The 20,765-nt window shown below is 42.8% G+C and overlaps 1 protein-coding gene across 1 annotated transcript in view; it reads left to right on the plus strand.

Annotated features, from left to right (window-relative positions):
* Positions 1-16,776, plus strand: part of WDR74 (WD repeat domain 74) — an 80,465-nt gene extending 63,689 nt beyond the window's left edge. The window contains exons 10-12 of the mRNA XM_082269583.1: positions 3,199-3,341; positions 5,929-5,985; positions 16,338-16,776. Coding sequence (XP_082125709.1) covers positions 3,199-3,341; positions 5,929-5,985; positions 16,338-16,526 — 389 coding nt within the window. The 3' untranslated portion in view covers positions 16,527-16,776. The remainder of the gene's footprint in view (positions 1-3,198; positions 3,342-5,928; positions 5,986-16,337) is intronic.
* Positions 16,777-20,765: the final 3,989 nt, after the last annotated feature.

Below are 20,765 nucleotides of genomic sequence, written 5' to 3' on the forward strand. Positions count from 1 at the left end.
TTCCAAGCGTATTGCTAGACGCTATCCGTTTGAGGAATCCATCATTAAGAAATGGACGGTACCACCAGTCGTAGATCCGCCTATTTCCAGGCTGAATAAAGCCACGGTTATTCCAGTGGAGGACACTTCGTCCTTTAAGGATCCGGTGGATCGAAAGATAAAAGCTAAGGGACCTCGCAACAAGCGAGGACCTTTCTTTACCGCCCATAAAGGGCGCCCGGCTGGTACTAGCGGGAAAGGCAAGACTCCTCCAGGAGGGTTCAAGAAGGGGACCAACCCAGCCAAACCCGAAGCAAAGGAGTACACAGCCTGAAGGTGCGCCCCCACCCGGTTTCAGGGTGGGGGGACGTTTTCACCGGTATTCAGGACATTAGATCGAGCATCAACCACTACTACCGGTGCGATTCTTCCCTTCCAACATTTAAGTACCACAGGAAGCGGTAGTTACCGTTCCCTGAAAAGATCTTTTCCTTTACCTTTTCCTAAGATTAGTCCCGATACCTCACAGGAATCGGATCTGGTTGACCAGATAGGCCAAGTAGCCTCTAGTCGGGTGACTTCGGTCCCTGAGGTTCAACCAGAAAAGATCACCTTTCCTGATAACTATCAGGTATCTGATAAATGTGTGGGAACAGAAAACGACCAGACTTTCTCGGATGGTCGGGGCCAGATAGCTCTAGGGACGCCTGGTTCAGATCCAATCAGCGCCAGTGGTCCTAGAAATTCTAGGCTGGCCTCCTCAAGCCGGCCTGGCCGACTTGGACATGTTAGTCGCAGACGTTCCGTGGGAACTTCGTCTCAGGGAGTGTCTGTGGTCTCAAGGACCAATTTACCTTCGTGCTTTACAGTCGCTGGTTTTAATGGCCTGGCCATTGAGACCCAAGTACTGAAGGACAGAGGTTTGTCTACTTCAGTCATTCCTACCCTTATTAAAGCAAGGAAAGCGACTTCCAGCAAAGTCTATTATCACACATGGAAGACTTATATTGCGTGGTGCGAATCTTTAGGATTTCCTCCACGTACCTATTCGGTGACTCGAATATTGGCTTTTTTGCAACAAGGGGTTGAGCAGAAGCTAGCCTTGAGCACCATCAAGGGTCAAGTTTCAGCATTAGCAATCTTCTTTCAGAAGCCTTTAGCTACCAAATCCTTGGTGCGGAATTTCATCCAGGGGGTGCGGCACCTGGCTCCTCCAGTCCGCGCGCCCTTACCGCCCTGGGATCTTAATTTGGTTTTGTCGGTTCTACAGAAACCTCCCTTTGAAAACATCAGGGAGATTCCCTTGCTTACTCTATCCCAGAAGGTGGCCTTCTTGGTGGCTATTACTTCTGCTCGCAGGGTGTCAGAACTGGCTGCATTATCATGCCAGTCACCATACCTAGTGATTCATAGGGATAAGGTAGTACTTCATCCTAAGCCATCTTTTCTTCCCAAGGTGGTTTCAGATTTTCATCTGAATGAAGATATTGTACTACCTTCCTTGTGTCCTCAGCCCAAGCATCATCGGGAACATGCGTTGCATTCCTTAGATGTGGTTCGGGCAATCGGGGGATACCTGAAAGCTACGGAATCTTTCCGTAAGACGGATTCACTTTTTGTGATCACGGATGGCCCCAGAAAGGGTTTGCCTGCATCTGCCGCGACCATTGCCAAATGGATTAGACAAACGGTGGTACAGGCTTATTCTATTAAGGGTCAGAGTCCTCCGTTCCCTGTTAGGGCGCACTCCACTCGAGCGCTCAGTACTTCCTGGGCCTTTCGCCATCAGGCGTCAGTGGTCCAGGTATGTAAGGCGGCCACCTGGTCGTCGGTACATACCTTTACAAAATTCTATAAAATTGATGTGACGGCATCGGCGGATGCCTCATTTGGCCGCAAGGTTTTGCAGGCCGCAATTTGAGGAGACCGGTGGTCTACCTCGAGGGTTTTTTTCTGTTTGAAAAAAAAAAAAAAAAAAAAAAATTGTTTTCTCTTTTTTTGGTTGAGTCTCATCATTAAGGATGAGCATTGTAAACTTCTAGTTGGCACCGGTTGGGCCTTCTAGATTGGGATTTGATTTCCATTTTCCCACCCCTCAGTTGTGATACTGCTCTGGGACGTCCCGAAGGTGGTGTATCACCGAGGACTACGTCTGTCGATGAGCGCTAGAGAAAAATGGATTTTTGTAAAATCTTACCGTAAAATCCTTTTCTCTTAGCTCATCGACAGACGTAGTCCCCGCCCCTCTGTTTTGGAGTTGGGTTGGGTTAAATTCTCTAAGCACTGCTTTTTCGCATAACTGATTTGCTGAGGCAGAGAGAGAGAGGATATACCCTCTGGGACTGCCCCTAGGGTGTGGCCAGAGTTTTTTAATTTCCTGTCTAGTCCTGCTCCTGCGGAGGTAACATAACCCGAAGGTGGTGTATCACCGAGGACTACGTCTGTCGATGAGCTAAGAGAAAAGGATTTTACGGTAAGATTTTACAAAAATCCATTTTTTTTGCTAGAAAACTACTTAGAACTCCCAATATATATATATATATATATATATATATATATATATATATATATATATATATATATATATATATATATATATATATATATATATATATATATATATATATAATAATTTTTAGCAGAGACCCCAGAGAATAAAATGTTGGTTGTTGCAATATTTTGTGTCGAACTGTAATTTGCCCAGCAGTCTTTCAAGCACAATTTTTTGTGAAAAAAATAAATTTTAATGAATAAAAAAAAAAGTAGTTAGCCTAATTTTTTACTTTTTTTTTTTTTTTTTTTTTTTTTTTGTATATTGTAAAAGATGATGTTACGCTGGGAATTGTGATCTTTATTCTAAGCAAAAAACAATTGCGATTCTCATTTTATCCAGAATCGTGCAGCTTTAGATGTGTGCTTAAAACAGACATTATCCATAGTATTCCGCTAGATGCGCATTATTATATCTCCCGAGTCTCCTGCCTGTAGTGGTGACTAGTAAGCAAACACAGTGAACAGATATTCAGAGTTGTCCCCATATACAACAAAATGCAAGCTTCTTGCGTCTCCATCCCTTCTGTCTGTGGATTTCTCTACTGAATAACTGCAGCGATGTTGGCTACTGCTGTGTATAGGGGAGAGTTTGATCATAAATTCTGTGCCAGGATCCATTGTCGGAAAAGTCTCTTAACTGAATGATTTGTATTTTTTCACTTTTAGGTCAGCTTTTATGTTCCCTGAAGGGCAGTGCTGGTTCTGTGCGCTCCATTCAGTGTCACAAGTCTATGCCTGTTGTTGCTTCCTGTGGTCTAGACAGGTTTATGCGGCTCCATAGCCTCAGTGACAAGAAACTTCTACACAAGGTAATTATAAATTTTATGACCGAACATAGTTCGCAATGGCAGCCGATATTTTGATTAGAAAATGTGCACATTATCAGAAACCTGATGAGAAATATGTAGGCTACGCCTGTTGAGCTTTCTCTTTCTAAAATTATGGTTGTGTTTTAGCAATCTGCCATACCAGAAACGTGCTAAGAGAATGTATGTATCCTGCGGTTTCTGACCTTTTTTCTTTGCAAGATTCTAGTCTTTCACGCTGATCTACTGGCTTCAATACTTTGTCACTGACCCAGGACTACTATGCTGATTAAGAGGTCTGCCTTCATTTGTTACATGCTTGTTTTGTGGCAGAAACTCCATTTTAGCCACTGGATCATTCCAACAGATGGGCAGCTAGCTTTTTAGAAGGAGAGATCAGCAGTGGTATTATAGATTTATATTTCTTCCACCACTGGTTTGATCATATTGCAATCAAATTTGTTTCAAATTTTTTTTTTTATTAACCACTTAAGCCCAGGAAGATTTTACCCCCTTCCTGACCAGGGGGTTTTTTGCGAATTTTTTTTTTTTTTTTTATTTATTTTTTTTTTTTCTGCGTGACTTTAACGGACAATTGCGCGGTCGTGCGACGCTGTACCTAAACGAATTTCATGTCCTTTTTTTCCCACAAACAGAGCTTTCTTTTGGTGGTATTTGATCACCTGTGCGATTTTTTTTTTTTTTTTTTTTTTTTTTTTTTTTTATCATGTGCCATAAACAAAAAAAGAGCGTAAATTTTGCAAAAATAACAATATTTTTTTTTCACTTTTTTTATATGAAATTCCCCCCAAAAAAAATGTAAAAATCAAAATTTTTTTAACATTTTCGGCCAATTTGTTTTATGCTACATATGTTTGGTAAAAAAAAATCGCAAAAAGCGTATTTTGATTGGTTTACGCAAAAGTTATCGCGTTTACTAACAAAGGGAAAGATTTTTGGTGTTTTTTTTTTTTTTTTAACGAGTAATGGCGGCGATCTGCGATTTTTTGCGATATTGCGGCGGACAGATCGGACCCTTGACTGACATTTTTGACACTTTTGGGGGTACCAGTGACATTACTGCAGTAATCAGTGCTATACATATGCACTGTTACTGTAAAAATGACACTGGCAGGGAAGGGGTTAACTGTATTGGACAAGGAGGGGTTAAGTGTGTCCTAGGGGCGTGATTCTAACTGTAGTGGGACATGGCTACTAGTGTAAAAACAGAGATCAACGGTCCTACATAGTAGAACCGTCTGATCTCCATTTTTACACAGGGGAGAATGACAGGCGGCTTGTTTACATAAGCCGCTCCGCCTTTCTCCCGCTCTACCGACGATCGTAGTGTGACCGGCGGACATCGGGTCCGCCGGTCACACACCCACACTCCTCCGTGAATGAGCCTCAGCAGGCGCGCGCCTCAGCGGGCGCGCGTTCGCCCGCTATTGGCTCAAAACCCAGTGACAGGCGAGCGACGTAGACCTACGTCACTCTGCCTGGCCGGGGCTGACTGCCGCAGTAAATATACTGTGCGCAGTCGGCAACCGGTTAAAGTATTTCACAATAACAAAGAATACAATGATACAACAAAGAGTACATGTCTTCCACAGGTGTCCAACATATAATAACGGACTAAAAAGCGCAATCAAATTTCTTGTAAGAGAGCACTTGACAGCAAAACTGACAGTGTGTACAGCCAGTAAATGATTGTCTGTGGCTATAAAGCCCAAACAGTTCACTCTTAAGGAACCAATATACAAGATGGAACCAATATACAAGATGGTATCCGCCTAGGTTCAGTTGTATTTCAGTCCTTGAATATCTTATAAAAGAAAACCATTCGTTAAACATATTAAATGAAAGAGAATATTTTTGGCAGTTACCTGCTATGTATTGTATTTTATATTCTTTGATAAAACGGGTTTTTTGATCATTCCAGTTCACTTGGTGGAGCTTCCTTGCTTTTTGGTTGCATCACTATAGAGTAGGGCTACATGAATACCTCTGTGTTTCTTGTTCTGTAGTTGTATTGCAGTATGTTTTAGACAAATGTTACACTAATTATGGTTCCCTATAGTTGTGTTTTGCTGCACACTGCATCGTACCAAAAATGCAAACACCTTTATTTTGGAGTGCTGCATTAAAAAATATTCTGTTTCCTACATCATTGGTGTGGAATCACTTTGCACAGGAATAAATAGTAGTGTATAAAAAATGCATGCAAGACACATCTAAAATGAATTATGTTGCAACTGCATTGCGTGAAAACTGCATAGTTACTGCATAGAATGAATAGTTATGACAATCTTATACTATGCATAGTATACATTATGGATGTATACTATGCATAGTATAAGATTGTCTCTTGTTGACAGATCTGTCCTTGCTAATGCTCCACTTTTTATTTACTTTTTCTTTATTAAAGAACTCCTTACATAACACACATTTATTACATATTGAAGGAACTCCAGTAAAGCTATATTATTTCCCAGGGTAATATGTAAATATAGTGAAATGTGTGATAGTAAAGAGGTTATCTTGCAGTCGACTATCTGACTAACAAACTTTCTTTTTGTGCCTTTTACAGGTGTACCTAAAATCACGGTTAAATTGTCTTCTGTTGACATCACGTGACAAGTGGGAGGTAAGCTGGAAGCATGCTGATGCGGCCTAATAAGAATTTACTTTAAAAAGTGTGTGTAGTGGATGTCATAGACCCTGAAACACAAGACAACAAGAGCACATTGGCAATTTAAAGTGTTTGCATAACCTTTTTCCTTCAGCTGAAGATTAGAACTCCTGTCATGTTTTTATTACTACACAAATGTATATAAAAAAAGATACATCTTCCTTAAAGTGGTTCTAAAGGCAGATGGTTTTTTACTTTAATGCATTCTATGCATTCTATGCATTATAGTAAGCTGTTGGCTCAGGCTGCTGTCAATCACAGCCAAAGAGGAGAAAGGGGGGGGGGGTTTGAGGCCTAGCCACGCTCTCCTTGTGAATGGACAATGTCCATTTACAGGAGCGCAGCTCGGGAGCGAGTCTGCTTGATTGCCACACAGCAAGAGGCTTGCTATTGTGGGCACCCGGCGGGGGGGAGCAGACAGGACTGCTGGCAGGGGACCTAAAAAGATCGAGCTGTAATTTTTATGTCACTGTTGTGCCATATTTTCTCCACTTGGTGATGATGACGGTCTTCATTGTGTTCCATAGTATATCTAATGTCTTGGAAATTCTTTTGTACCCTTCTCCTGAGTGATACCTTTTTACCAACGAGATTCCTCTGATGCTTTGGAAGCTCTCTGCTGGCTATGGCTTTTGCTGTAAGGATGCGACTAAGAAAATGTCAGGAAAGACCTACTAGAACAGCTGAACTTTATTTGGGGTTAATTAGAGGCACTTTAAAGTGGAGTTCCACCCTATTTTTATACTTACCTCCATCTTCTCGCTCCGGGTCACCTGAAAAAGAAATGGATAATCGCATATTTTTTTTTTTTTTATTTACCTCGTAGCGAAGAAAAAATACTTACCTTACTTCCTTCTTCCTCCTTCCTCGGCCGCGGCCCGTCGTCACTTCCTGGCTCTGCAATGATTCCTGGGAGCTGAACGTCATAGCTCCCAGGAATCATTGCGCCTGCACCGGCCCCGACGTCAGTTCCGGGTCGCGCGCGTCATCCCCTTCTAAACAGCTTCTGGGCATGCCCAGAAGCTGTAGAGGGATGACGCGCGCGACCCGGAAGTGACGTCGGGGCCGGCGCAGAGCATCGTGGGACCAAAGAAGGCGGAAGAAGACTCCGAAGGGGATCTCGCTGGCTTCAAGCTGCCCACATCTGAGATGGCAGCGCTGGACAAGACGTTTGCAAGGTAAGTATTTGTCTTAACAGGTAAGTGCAACCCGGGACAGATCAGAGGCTAGCCATTGTGGAATGTACTAGCCCTGACTGTCCCGGGGGTATTAAAAAAAAAAAAAAAAAAAAAAAAAAATCCAGGGTGGAACTCCGCTTTAAATGAAGGCAGATGTGTACTGACTAATTTAAACATGAGTTTGAATGTGATTGCTTAATTCGAAACATAGCTACATCCCCAGTTCTAAGAGGGTGTGCACACTCATGCAGCCACATTATTTTACCCCCCTAAAAGATTTCAGTTTGTTTTTAAATTGAGTTTACAGTTTTTATAGGTCACATTAAAGGTGGAAACATTTCTGAAATGATTGATCCTTGTTTAATTTTTGCATCACAGAAACCTGACCTTTTTAACGGGGGTGTGTAGACTCTCTTTATATCCACTGTATCTGTAGTTTATATACTTGTGTAGAAAGTATTTTGAAGGTGGAGCTCAGAACGCTGCTCCATTTGTTGTTGATCCCTTTGACATTGAATTGATTGTGAAATCTCCTTCCCATCATGGCTGCTCTCCCCACACCACAGAGGGGTATTTATTATCTGGCTTATAAGCTAGTATGGGAAACGGTCAGAATGCGTGGGGATTGGGTATAGAAAGCGTCCCAATGCTAGTGGGAATAAACCATATCCCATCATTGGTGTGATTGGGAGAAAATGTGCCCCATTGTTGGTGTCTTTGTGCCCCATTAATTGTGTCATTGGGAGCAATTGTGCCCCATTATTGGTGTCATTTGGAGGAATTCTGCCATTTCAATGCTTTTGGGGGGAAGGGGGATTATGCCCCATTGTTGGTATTAGTGGATGAAAATAGTGCCCTAAGGGCTGGATAAAAGCAAGCAGAGTAAGGGAGGGTTATAACCCCTGTTAATATTTTCTTTACCATCTATGCCCTATTAGGGAGATTTCCTTTCACTACCTGTCCCACAGCCAAAATGGGAAGTGAGAGAAAATCCTTCCAAGTAGGGGAGGTCATGTTTGTCACCAGAACTAGTATCCTCATTAGAAGATTTCCCCTCTATACCTCCTCTGATGACGACCCAGCAGTCTTTTCGATCAATCCTCCAGAGGGATCGTGCTCAATCAGGGGGAATCCTACCCAGAAAATGCTCTCCACACAGAGCCAAAAAAAGCAGTATACAGTGTAGTATATTAATTGGGATATATGGCACCCTAAAACAGATAGTAAAACATTCCAGATGGTGTATACCACAGTATAAAACAAACGGCTGGACTTGCAGTAGTGGCCACCGATCCGAACCTTGGATACGTCAGTGTGGTGTCAGCATGTAAGGCCCTTCCCAGTGAGGGGCCTTACGTGCTGACATCACGCTGCCGTGTTTGAGGGAGGGGCCTTGCGTGCTAAAGTCACGCTGCCGTATTCGAGGTTCAGTTTTGTGGCCACTGCAGTAAGTCCAGCCGTTTGTTTTATACTGTGGTGTACACCATATGGAATGTTTTACTAGCCGTTTTAAATTGCCATATATCCCAATAAATATACTACACTATATACCGCTTTTTTTGGGCTCCATGGGGGAGCATTTCATTTTCTGGCTAGGATTCCCCCTGGTTGAGCACTATCTCTCTGGTGGATTAATCGAAAAGACTCCTGGGATTTTCTCTTATTTTGGATTGACATTTAATGCTGTTTATCAGTGGCATTATGGTGAGTGCATATTGGTGAAGGAAGAGCACTGAAGTCAACTTTTAGTGAATGAGCACTAAAGTCACTTTACATGTTTATATTGTTACACTGCGAAGTGTCACCTTCAGAGGACTTTCTAATTTGTGCTTTATTTCCTGCATTTTGTGGACTTTGTAATACATTCTTTCACGTTTGTGGACTTTTTGGATCTTTTATGAGATTCTATAAGATCACAATATTAATACATACATGATCTGTGTTAAGAGATTTAATTTTTTTCTTTGTGTTTATTTTTTGTTACATGATTGCTAAATCTTTTAGCACTGCACTTTTGAGTTTTATTAGTACTGTAATATCCATTGGTTGGAGTGTTCAGATTTATGCCTAACGAGAGGGAAAATAGTCATGACCAGATTTCTATCTTCTGTAATTGCTTAGTCCTCACAGTAAGTTTTGTGTTCTATCTTTTTTTATTGAGGAGATTTTTTTAATATAAAAAGTGCAGGAGTACAGCATGGAGCATAATTTATATGATAAAACAAGATAGACCACTTCGTGACTCATGCTGTTGATTTGCTATACTATAGGTCTTTGGACTCATACCATTGCAATTATTTGGCATAAAGAGTGAAGGAGGAGAGGATAAGGGGGCCAGGGGCTGAGGCTAGTGTGAGGAAAGGGTGGTCCAGGGGATCCAGGTTAGTCCAGTGAGCTGCTTGGAGGTTTTGTGTTACGTGTTACGGGTCAAGGAGGCGCCTATCAAAATCTGCAGGCAGGAAATGGGTAACCCAGGTTTCAGAATTGGGATCTGGAGCCCTGAAGTTTGGCTGTAAGCTTTTTTTCATTAGGGGTTAGTTTAATCTAGAATTAATCTCAAAAATATAAGGTGTCCTAGAAAGCCACAGTTTTACAATAGCTTGTCACGGTTATTAGGCCATGAGTCATAAGTATAAATTGGTGCCTTGTAATGTCCTCATTCTTTAGTTTTAAGAGTGCTTTGCAGAAGCTTGTAGGGAGTGATTTGTTTAGGAAGACACGTAGCTGAAAACCTGAAACCTGAACACCTTAGTGAATGGGCAGGTTCAATAAATATGGCAAAATGTGGCTACAGAAACCGTTTTGGAGAGTGACCTGGGAGCACATGGGCTACGTGAAGGCAAACTACATATCGATGTGAGCAGGGCTTTATATTTAGTCTCTGCTGCTGAGACATTCTGGGAGCAAGATTTGGTTGTGCTCCATATTTTGGCCAGTCAATGTATCCAAGGTCAACTTCCAGATCTGCCTCCCAGCTCTGTTCATAATTGTTGAATGTCAGGACAAAATTGGACATGTAGTATAAAGTATCTATATCATTCCTGGTAAGTGTAAATCGTCTTGGCATCGGAATTCAAATGGCGTAAGCAAAAACCTGGCATTTTAGAGGTAGGCAGTAGAGGAAATGTAATGTTTGACTTGTAAATACAAAAAATATCTGCGTTTGGTAGATGATACTTAGAATGTAAAATGGGGTCATGTTAGCAGTGCTAGGACCAGGTCACCCAGCATTCAGTGCAAAGATGGCAAACTGCAATCCCCCTTGATGATGTATGAGATTCAGAGGATTGTACTCCTGCTTGTCTCCAAATTGCTGCTCACCTCTGGATCTGCCAATTGGGTTTCATGTAGACCTGGACATTCACAGTGAGGTTGTGAGACCTTCCTGCTATATTCTCTGCTTCTGCTGGTCTCCTTGTTTCAGAGCCAAAAACAAAAGGCAGAGCATGCATCCCAGTCACAGAGTATGTAGTTGCACGGAATAGGTAGAAGCAATAGGTTGTTTGTCAGATCACCTAACTATGAAGAATTTAGTAACTAATAGGTTATGGCAGGGGTGGGGAACCTACGGCCCGAGGGCCGTATGCGGCCCACGAAGTCATCTGGTCCGGCCCCCTGTGTAGCTGAGTCTGTGTCTCTCAGCTGATCTGTCAGAATGAAGCCGATGCTTCCTGAATAGTTCTGGCTCCGTTCTGACAGTCTGGGTGAGTCAGTTGGAGTTATATCAAATGCACTCCAGCTGTGACCAATACAGGAAACATCGCCTCTTCCTCCAGCGCGGTGCCGATACACTTCTCCTAGCCAGCATTTCGCGCCAGCAGCACACACAGCAGTACCAGCCAGAGCCAGCAGTACTCACAGCAGTACCAGCCAGAACCAGCCATACTCACAGCAGTACCAGCCAGAGCCAGCAGTACTCACAGCGGTACCAGCCAGAGCCAGCGGTACCAGCCAGAGCCAGCAGTACCCACAGCAGTACCAACCAGAGCCAGCGGTACCAGCCAGAGCCAGCAGTACCCACAGCAGTACCAACCAGAGCCAGCAGTACCAGCCAGAGCCAGCAGTACCCACAGCAGAACTAGCACTACCCACAGCAGTACTAGCCAGAGTCAGTAGTACCCACAGCAGTACCAGCCAGCAGTACTAGCCAGTAGTAATAGCCTGAGTCAGCAGTACCTACAGCACAGTACCAGCCTAAGTCAGCAGTACCCACAGCAGTACCAGCCTGAGCCAACAGTACCCACAGCAGTACTAGCCAGCAGTACCCGCAGCAGTACCATGCAGCAGTACCCACAGCACAGTACAAGCCAGCAGTACCAGCCTGAGCCAGCAGTACCAGCCTGAGCCAGCAGTACCAGCCAGCTGTACCCACCAGCTGTACCAGCCAGCAGTTCTTTTAAAACTTACCATCACAAAGAGCAGTGACATCATCAATATCTGCTAACATCACACACCTCACCAATGTAAAGCAGTTGCAGCCATCGCATTAGGGGTGAGTTAATTAAATGTTTGACCAAATATAACAGGCACATTTTTAAGTTTTATAATTTTGTACGGCCCCCAAATGATTTTAAAAATACCCAAATGGCCCTTGGCAGAAAAAAGGTTCCCCACCCCTGGGTTATGGAGAAAGGGGTGGAAGAAAGCAACTTTTGCAGGTTTAAAACTAGGCACATGCTTGTGTTGATGTCCCTTTAAATTTTAAAAGTTGCAATTTGGACTTAATATTTTTTTTTTTTTTTTTTTTTTTATAGCTTAAATAATAAAATAAGTGTAGATTCACACAAGGTGCAGTAGGACTGCATTGGACAGCTTTATTCACGGGATCCACGGCATTGGATGATGAACTAAATTAAGCACTTCTTTCACGGAACTGTGCAATATTTATCATTTTTTGGACTTCCATGAGATATATATTTATTGAAACATTTATTTGTATTTTTATGTATTTATATAGTATTTGCGCTGCTTGGTGTTCTTATTTTAAGTGGTGTGTTCGCTATTTTGATACATGTGTATATCAATAACTGGGTGTAGTGCTGCTCTGTGATAACATGCTTATTACAAAACCTCACATGTGAAATAATGAAATATACTATGAACGAACAAAAACATTCTTGAATAAATAACGATAATAACACCACCCTAGTGTTAATAATACTCCCAAAATGATAAACCAATGGTAAACGTAATCACATAATGTAAAATACAATGAAATTGTAACACCATCAGTGTTCACAATCCAAATATTGAAAGTCCATAAATCCAAGTCCTTAAAGAGTCCACTTCATTTGTGCAGGCCTCTCTGCCCTTATATTACCGGGCCCACATAGCTGTGAGTCACCGGTGTTCCACCTCTGTTTGCCTTACATGCTCACGTTTGGTATTCGACCCATATGATTTACTTAGTATAGGTCACATGAACTTGTTATCTCTAACCGTGGATCAGAAATTAAGTCTTCCTCTCTTCCTCCCAGGGAACAATCCTTTAGTGGGGGGTAATGATGGACAGGTCCCTTTTAGAGAATCCAGCTCATGTCTCTATAGTGAAAGTTATCACACCCAGAGAAAAAGAAATATCACTAATAGTGCTATATTGTTAAAAGAAATACACTCTTTTATTCAAATAATATGCAGATTAAAAACCTCTTATCCAGCATAGTACAAACACACAGTATCCGTCAGGGAACTTGCAGTTCACAGTTTCACCAGCTTCGGGTTTCGATCCATAGCAGAAGTGACATCACCTGGCCCCACCCCTTTAGTTGGTTTATAGTATATTTTATTATTTCATGTGTGAGGTTTTTGCAATTAGCAAGTTATCACGGAGCAAGACTACACCCAGTTATTAAAATACCAATAACTGGTCAGAGTGCCAGCCTCCTTACTTTGCAGGAAACCTTTAAAGATACAAATATGGAAGCTGGCTTGCTTTTGAAGGTACATGCTTTTGGGTCATGGTTTTCAAAAAGTGTTTAATAAAAAAAATAAAATATATATTTATATATATTCTCACAAAAGTGAGTACACCCCTCACATTTTTGTAAATATTTATTTCTATCTTTTTATGTGACAACACTGAAAAAAATGACACTTTGCTACAATGTAAAGTAGTGAGTGTACAGCTTGTATACCAGTGCAAATTTGCTGTCCCCTCAAAATAACTCAACACACAGCCATTAATATCTAAACAGCTGGCAACAAAAGTGATTACACCGCGAAGTCAAAATGTCCAAATTGGGCCCAATTAGCCATTTTCCCTCCCCGGTATCATGCGACTCGTTAGTGTTACAAGGTCTCAGGTGTGAATGGGGAGCAGGTGTGCTAAATTTAGTGTTATCGCTCTCACTCTCTCATACTGGTCGTTGGAAGTTCAACATAGCACCTCATGGCAAAGAACTCTGAGGATCTGAAAAAAAAAAAAAGAATTGTTGCTCTACATAAAGATAGCCTAGGCCATGGGTGTCCAACCTTTTGGCTTCTCTGGGCCACATTGAGTGTAGAGAAATTTTCTCGGGCCACATATAAAATATATACTATAGTTAAGGTATGTAATAAAATGCTGCTGCGCCCTTCCCGCTCCGCCGCACCCCCCGCACTAATTTAACACAACTAGAGGATGATCAAATGAAATGGAATCAGTATACAGAGGTTTACGTCTTCTGAGAGATAATAAAGGAACACTCTAACCACCATGACCACTTCAGTGATTTGAAGTGGTCATGGTGATAGGAGTCATGGTGATAGGAAACACTGCACATGCTCGCCCCCCCCCCCCCCTCCGAGGCAGCCTCTGCCTACCATTAGTTGGAAGCTGCTGTGGCTGTGCCCCGGACCCAACTTCCTTCCTCCCCAGCAAAAAAAAATTTTCAGGGGGCAGTGGGCCGCATTGCCTGCGGCTCTGGGCCGCAGGTTGGACATGCCTGGCCTAGGCTATAAGAAGATTGCCAAGACCCTGAAACTGAGCTGCAGCACAGTGGCCAAGACAATACAGCGGTTTAACAGGGCAGGTTTCACTGAGAATAGGCCTTGTTATGGTCGACCAAAGACGTTGAGTGCACGTGCTCCGCGTCATATCCGGACCCCAAACACACCTCCAAGATGACCACTGCCTCGCTAAAGAAGCGAAGGGTAAAAGTGATGAACTGGCCAAGCATGTCTCCAGACCTAAACCCTATTGAGCCTCTGTGGGGCATCCTCAAATGGAAGGTGGAGTGGTGCAAGGTCTCTAACATCCACCAGCTCCATGATGTCGTCATGGAGGAGTGGAGGAGGACTCCAGTGGCAACCTGTGAAGCTCTGGTGAACTCCATGCCCAGGAGGGTTAAGGCAGTGCTGGAAAATAATAGTGACCACACAAAGTATTGACACTTTGGGCCCAATTTTAGACATTTTGACTTAGGGGTGTACTCACTTTTGCTGCCAGCAGTTGAGACATGAATGGCTGTGTGTTGAGTCATTTTGAGGGAGCAGTAAATTTACACTGTTATACAAGCTGTACACTCACTACTTTACATTGTAGCAAAGTGTCATTTCTTCAGTGTTGTCACATGAAAAGATATAATAAAATATTTACAAAAATGTGAGGGGTGTACTTTTGTGAGATAATGTATATATTCACTAATGCACACTTTTTTTTTTTTTTTTATCAAAATGTTATAAAGCACTTATACTATTTAGAATACTGCTGTGTTTTATACGGTTATGTTTGAAAAACAAAAAAAAAAACTACGGTAAATACTACCTCTAAGGCTCCATGTACACGGGACGCTGGAAATGGCCGTTTAGGAGCAGTTGGGCGTTTTTTTCAGAAGCCCCTGAACCCATCTACATTTTATCTAATCTGTTCATGTACACCAGGTCGTTTACAGTCATTTGCAGGTGGTTGCGTTCAGGGACTGTTTTTAGAACGCAATTATTTGCGTTCGAACGTGTGTTTCCCGGCGTTTCAAACGCACAAACGCGTCTGAACGCGATGACCCGCGTTTAGCGTTCGCGTTTTTCCATTTTAAAGGGGAATAATTTTTTTGACCTCCTAGGAGCGCTTCTAAACGCAAACACTGCTAAACGCCCGCACAAACGCGACCGAACGGACGTTTCAAACGTCCAAAAAATTCCAGCATTCAAAGGGACTTTTAACAACGTCCCGTGTACATGGAGCCTAAGAGATCATGTTGCTTTGAAAAATAGAACCCGAAACACATGGATTTGCCACTCAGTCTTAGTTTGTTTGAGTACGTCTGCCATAGTGACGTCTTTAACAAATCTGTATTCACTGGTGACATGCCAGACTCCCTGCCTTGTGTTTTCCAATTGGAAAGGGACCTGGGTAATCCTAATCAGTCAGTCAATCAATAGTCCTAAATATGGTATGATTTTTGTTCATGGGTGATATATTCTCCCTTTCTGGAGACAAGCTTCTACTTCTTGGATAGCAAAATTTGTGCAGGATGCCTCGGATCTTTGGGGCAGCAGTATGCCTGGTATGTTGGTACATGTGTGGTGGGATTGTCCAACGATTAAACGCCTTTGAACAAGGATGTACCCTTTAATGTATACAGTCCTAAGGAAAAGCATTCCACTTATAAGTCCTTGCTCAAATTAAAGCCCAAACACGCTTTGGCTAGGGCTCGGAAGTCGGGAGTCCTGACCATAGCACAGGTCAAACATAAAATGTCATGGTATTTAATGATTGAGAAACTGACTGCCACTTTATGTGATAAAAAAATAAAAATAGATTTGGAACCCCTGGATCTTAAATTGTTTAAGGACTCGTTTTCCACCATACATAGTGGTGTGCATTTCGTATTTACTCTTGAGATTTAGCTATGCATGCATGGAGAGTTGCTACTTATTGTACCTCACTATGAACCATACCCACATGAGGGCTTTATGTTACTGTATTGTTTACTGTGTACAAAACCATTATTTATTGAAAAATGAGATCATGTTACAACATAGTAAATGTTTGGTTATGGGTGGAGCAGTTCTTGGGACTTGGGGTGGAGCAGTTCTTGGGACTTGGGGTGGAGCAGTTCTTGGGACTTGGGGTGGAGCAGTTCTTGGGTCATACAGGTAAATAGTTATTAATAATTATGCATTAAGTTTTATTATTTGACTCCTCTTCAGGAAGAAGAGTTGACTCCACTTCCTGCACAGGATGTGAAGGATGAGGAAGATGATGAAGTCTGGGGTAACATGGAAACTGTGATGTGTAAAACCTCTACCAAGAAACAAGGAGGGAAAAGAGGGAGTGCGGCAGAGGATATAGCAACTGCAAATACTCCTAAAAAGAAGAAGGAAAAGAAGGGACTATGAATTGTGGAAAATGTTAAAAACGCCCTGGAAGACTGGTTCTCTTTCTTACAAGCAGTGACAAGACAGCACACTGCACCTATTGAGTTCCACTGAACTTTATCTACCCTTCATAGTTTTATGGTTCCATGTACTATAAGACATGGTTGGACAGCAGTTAAATTACACCGATTTGAAGAATCTGTTATAGATTTTAAAAAAAGCATATGTTTGTGTATTTGATATTTTTATATATGTATATGAACATAATTGCTAAGATTATATTGTAAATTTATCTTATGTCTTCTGAAATGTCATGAACTTCATAAAGTGCTCTTTGGGTGTTTACAGTTGCTGAACTCCAACAACAAACTTCTTTTATCTGCTTACTTTTTTGTAAAGAATTTTTTATATTGTATCTATTTGAGAAGTACAAAGAAATGTCTGCTAGTGCCCATTCACACTACCGCAACTTGTCAGCCTGACAAGTCGCGGTCCATGCAGTGCTATGGGAACCGTTCTAATAGGAGCGACTCAAGTCGCTATGACTTAGAAAGTAGTTCCTGTACTACTTCGGGGCGACATCGGAGCGACTTGCATTGACATTCATTATATGAAGTCCGTGCAAGTTGCGCCGAAGTCGCGGTGCACGCGACTTCACAGATCGCCCCCGAAGTCGTGCCGCGGTAGTGTGAACCGGAACTTAATCTTACCAGAAATCTTGTTAGCTGATAATTTCCTGTGCTCTCTGTTTACTGTTATCAGTTATCAGTGTTTCGGCTCTGTCTTTGGACTGCATAACACCTCCCTCCCCCTGTTATGGAGAGGGAGTTGTTTTGTAGGCCTAAAACACTTCTGTACTAGGGTGATTGCACTGTTTCTCCATAGATATATTTGAGTCAGTGAGTGTTGTCGCCCTAGTACAGTGAAGGCGAACCTTGGCACCCCAAATGTATTGGAATTACATTTCCCATAAAGCTAAACTACACTGCAGAGTGCATGAGCGTCATTGGAAATGTAGTTCCAAAACATCTGGGGTGCCAAGGTTCGCCATCCCTGCTGAAGAAGGAAAAAAAAAAAAGAAAGCTGCAGCCATCACATTGAAGGACTGCCAAGCTGCCGTATGTTGCATTTTTGTTCTTGGATGGTTGGCTTATTGTTCCTCTAATGCTTAGCTAAATCCACTTTGGCTTATGTACAAGTCCTACTGATGCTATATATGTAAAGTTTAAATACGAGAAATTAATTGATACCGTGTTTCCCCAAAAGTAAGGCCTACCCCGAAAATAAGACCTAGTCTGATTATCCGGGAGGGCTGCAATATAAGCCCTAGTTTAAAGTGTTTGGAAATCATAGAATCCACACTTACTGTTTATAAAATGTCCAATGTGTGTGTTATTGTGTTGTATTGTATTTGTGTTAAATACCTTCGGTATCGGCCCTCAGCTGATCTCCTGCTGCTCTCCTCCTCTTCTCCCTGCTGTCAGCGGGGGATCTCAGCCCCTCCCCTCTGTAGTGCATAGAGCAGGGTTTCTTAAATGCGGTCCTCAGGGCACATTAACAGGCCAGATTTTAAGTATTACCTTGGGAAGATGCAGACTAGAATACTGCAATCACTGAGCAGCAAATGATATCACCTTGCAAACCTGGCTTGTTAGTGTGCCCTGAGGACCAGAGTTGAAAAACTCTGACTTGGAGCATACGGAAGCGACGAGTGGCGATGTGACTAAGATATTTGACACAAAAATAATACAGGAAATGCAGACATTGGTCATGATATACTTGGAGAAGAGAGCTCTGGGGGGGGGGGGGTTCACGGAAGCACAGGAACACACACATTGGACATTGTATACTAGTAATAGAGTGGATTCTAGGATTTTACAAACACTTTCCTTGGTTCACACAGGGGATTCCTGACAGGCAGGGAAAGAGAGGGGGCGAGAGAAGAAAGCACATTATATGTTAAGACCTACCCCGAAAATAAGCCCTACTGTGTTTTTTAGCGCCAAAATTAATATAAGACCCGGTCTTATTTTCGGGGGAAACACGGTAATATTGTAGAATAAGCTCTGACTATAGCGCCTGCATTTTGCTACAAAGGTTTTCTGTACCACAGTCCCACCGAGGGACCATACCCCTTGCAGACTAAACTCTTGGACACAAGAAAATCTTTTGTTTTCAGTAAAACCCATTTATTCCATTCTTTAACCAGTTCTGGAGCGGAAGGATTTTCCCCCTTAATGACCAGCCATTTGTTTGCGTTTCGGCACTGCGTTACTTTAACGGAAAATTACGAAAATTCTGAATAAAAACAATATTTTTCACATTCTGTTATATAACATTCCCCCCCCCAAAAAAATGAACAATTTTTTCATCCTTTTAGGCCAATTTGTATTCTGCTACATATTTTTGTTAAAAAAAATCGCAATAAGTGTATTTTGATTGGTTTGCGCAAAAGTTATCGCGTCTACAATCTAGGGGAAAGATTTGTCTTATTTTTTATTTATTTATTTTTTTTACTAGTAAGAGCGGCGATCTGGGTTTTTTAGCGGGACTGAAACATTGCAGCGGACAGATTGGACCCCTAACTGAAATTTTTGACACTTTTGGGGGGGTGGTTAACATAGGGGTGAACAAAGGGTTAATTGTGAGCCTAGGGGAGTGTTTTCTAATGGGGGAGGGGGGAGGGACTTGTGCAATGATCATAGAGACCTGTGATCCTAAATAAAAGGATCACAGGCGCTCTGTGATCATTTCAGAGAGAACAACATTCAGCTGTGTTTACAACAGCTGCCCGTCCTTTTCTCTCAGCAGGGGGCAATCGCGGCCACTGGTCCCATGATCGGCATCCCCGCTGCCTAGTTGCCCCACGTTCGCTCCCTCCCCCAGCACCACTCCCGCGACTGACTTACCCCCTACGTCATTTCACGCAGCCAAGCCCGCCTGCTGAAGGAAAACTGCGGCGGGCGGGCGGCAAGTGGTTAAGCATCTTGGAAAGTTAACATGTATTTTTAATTTCAAGTCTACAAGTCTGTTTCTTGTTTCCTTTCCCCCCCCCCCCTCCCCTCCCCTTCCTGCCTCTGATGTGTCTGTTTCTGCAGCCTTCTGGGATATTGAGATATCCCCATTACATATTGCAGGAACAGGGACACACAGCACCTGGATGGCAGATCTGATAACCTAGGCCTCAAAGTGCAGCAAGAGCTGGTTGATCACAACTGTACAAAGCTGATCTCGGGGGGTGGATATATTTTTCTTTATCGTACATCACGGGACCCACAGTGTCTCTATATTCATTATGCATATGGCTATGCTGCCACCTGCAGGTGACTTGACCCTGGCAAAAGAACAAGACAGGAAGTCCCCTCCCAGGCAATGCCCCGCCCTGTTAGGCAAGGCTTCAGTTTGTTGCTAGCGTCTGAAGGACTTTGTCTGCACAAAAATAGCTAGCTTCTCAGCAGTTCCATTTGGGATTTGGAGACATTTTTTTCTGGATGCATATTCTACCGCTTGGCAATGCTTGGAGGAAGGGTACCCAGTCCCGCAGTGGATGATGCAGGGATGCATTGCAACTTTGCCAGTTGGCATTGGCCCCCTGCGCAATGATGGTGATGCCTTGTGGACTTGTAGGGTGCTATACAGGCCCAGGGCAGAGTCCCTGAAGGCCCATGTGGCACAGCCCATTGTTATGGATGCAGATTGGACATCCTGGGCTGATGAGCAACCTGGGATAGTTCCTGCTGGTGCTTTCTACTAGTGGCCCTGGAAACCCTCCCCTTTCTGGACACAGGACAGGGAAGTGGGCCTCAGGAGTTATTTGATGTATTTATTTCCTCATTTTACTATTGCTTCCCGGAGTGCCCTGGGTGCTATATAGTGGAGTTTAGGGATGGTCTAGAAGACTAAATGCAGGAGGCAGAGAGCTCTCTGCATTCACTTAGTATGTTTGGGACTGCATAGTGCAGCCGTGAGTGGGGTGAATAAATGGCCATATATCATCCATTAAGGTGGGGGGGAATCACTAACCGATTTTAGTAGAAAATCTCATGGGTTACCTTACTGGTGCATCTTAGCTCAATGCCTTATTGTCTGGCTTAGACTGCTTTTCCCAGCAAGGGTCCCTATAAGCTCATCAGCAGGCCACTGTCTTTCTGATAGCAGGAGGGGTTGCAAATACTTTCTTCAGGTATGGAGGAACCTGGGTGCAGCTCCCTATGCAATGCATCCCCAGAGGGTCTGTTAGTTTTTGTGCAATTCTGCTTT

Source organism: Pelophylax lessonae (assembly GCF_965119305.1).
Source record: "Pelophylax lessonae genome assembly, chromosome: 10".
Taxonomy (NCBI): Eukaryota; Metazoa; Chordata; class Amphibia; order Anura; family Ranidae; genus Pelophylax; species Pelophylax lessonae.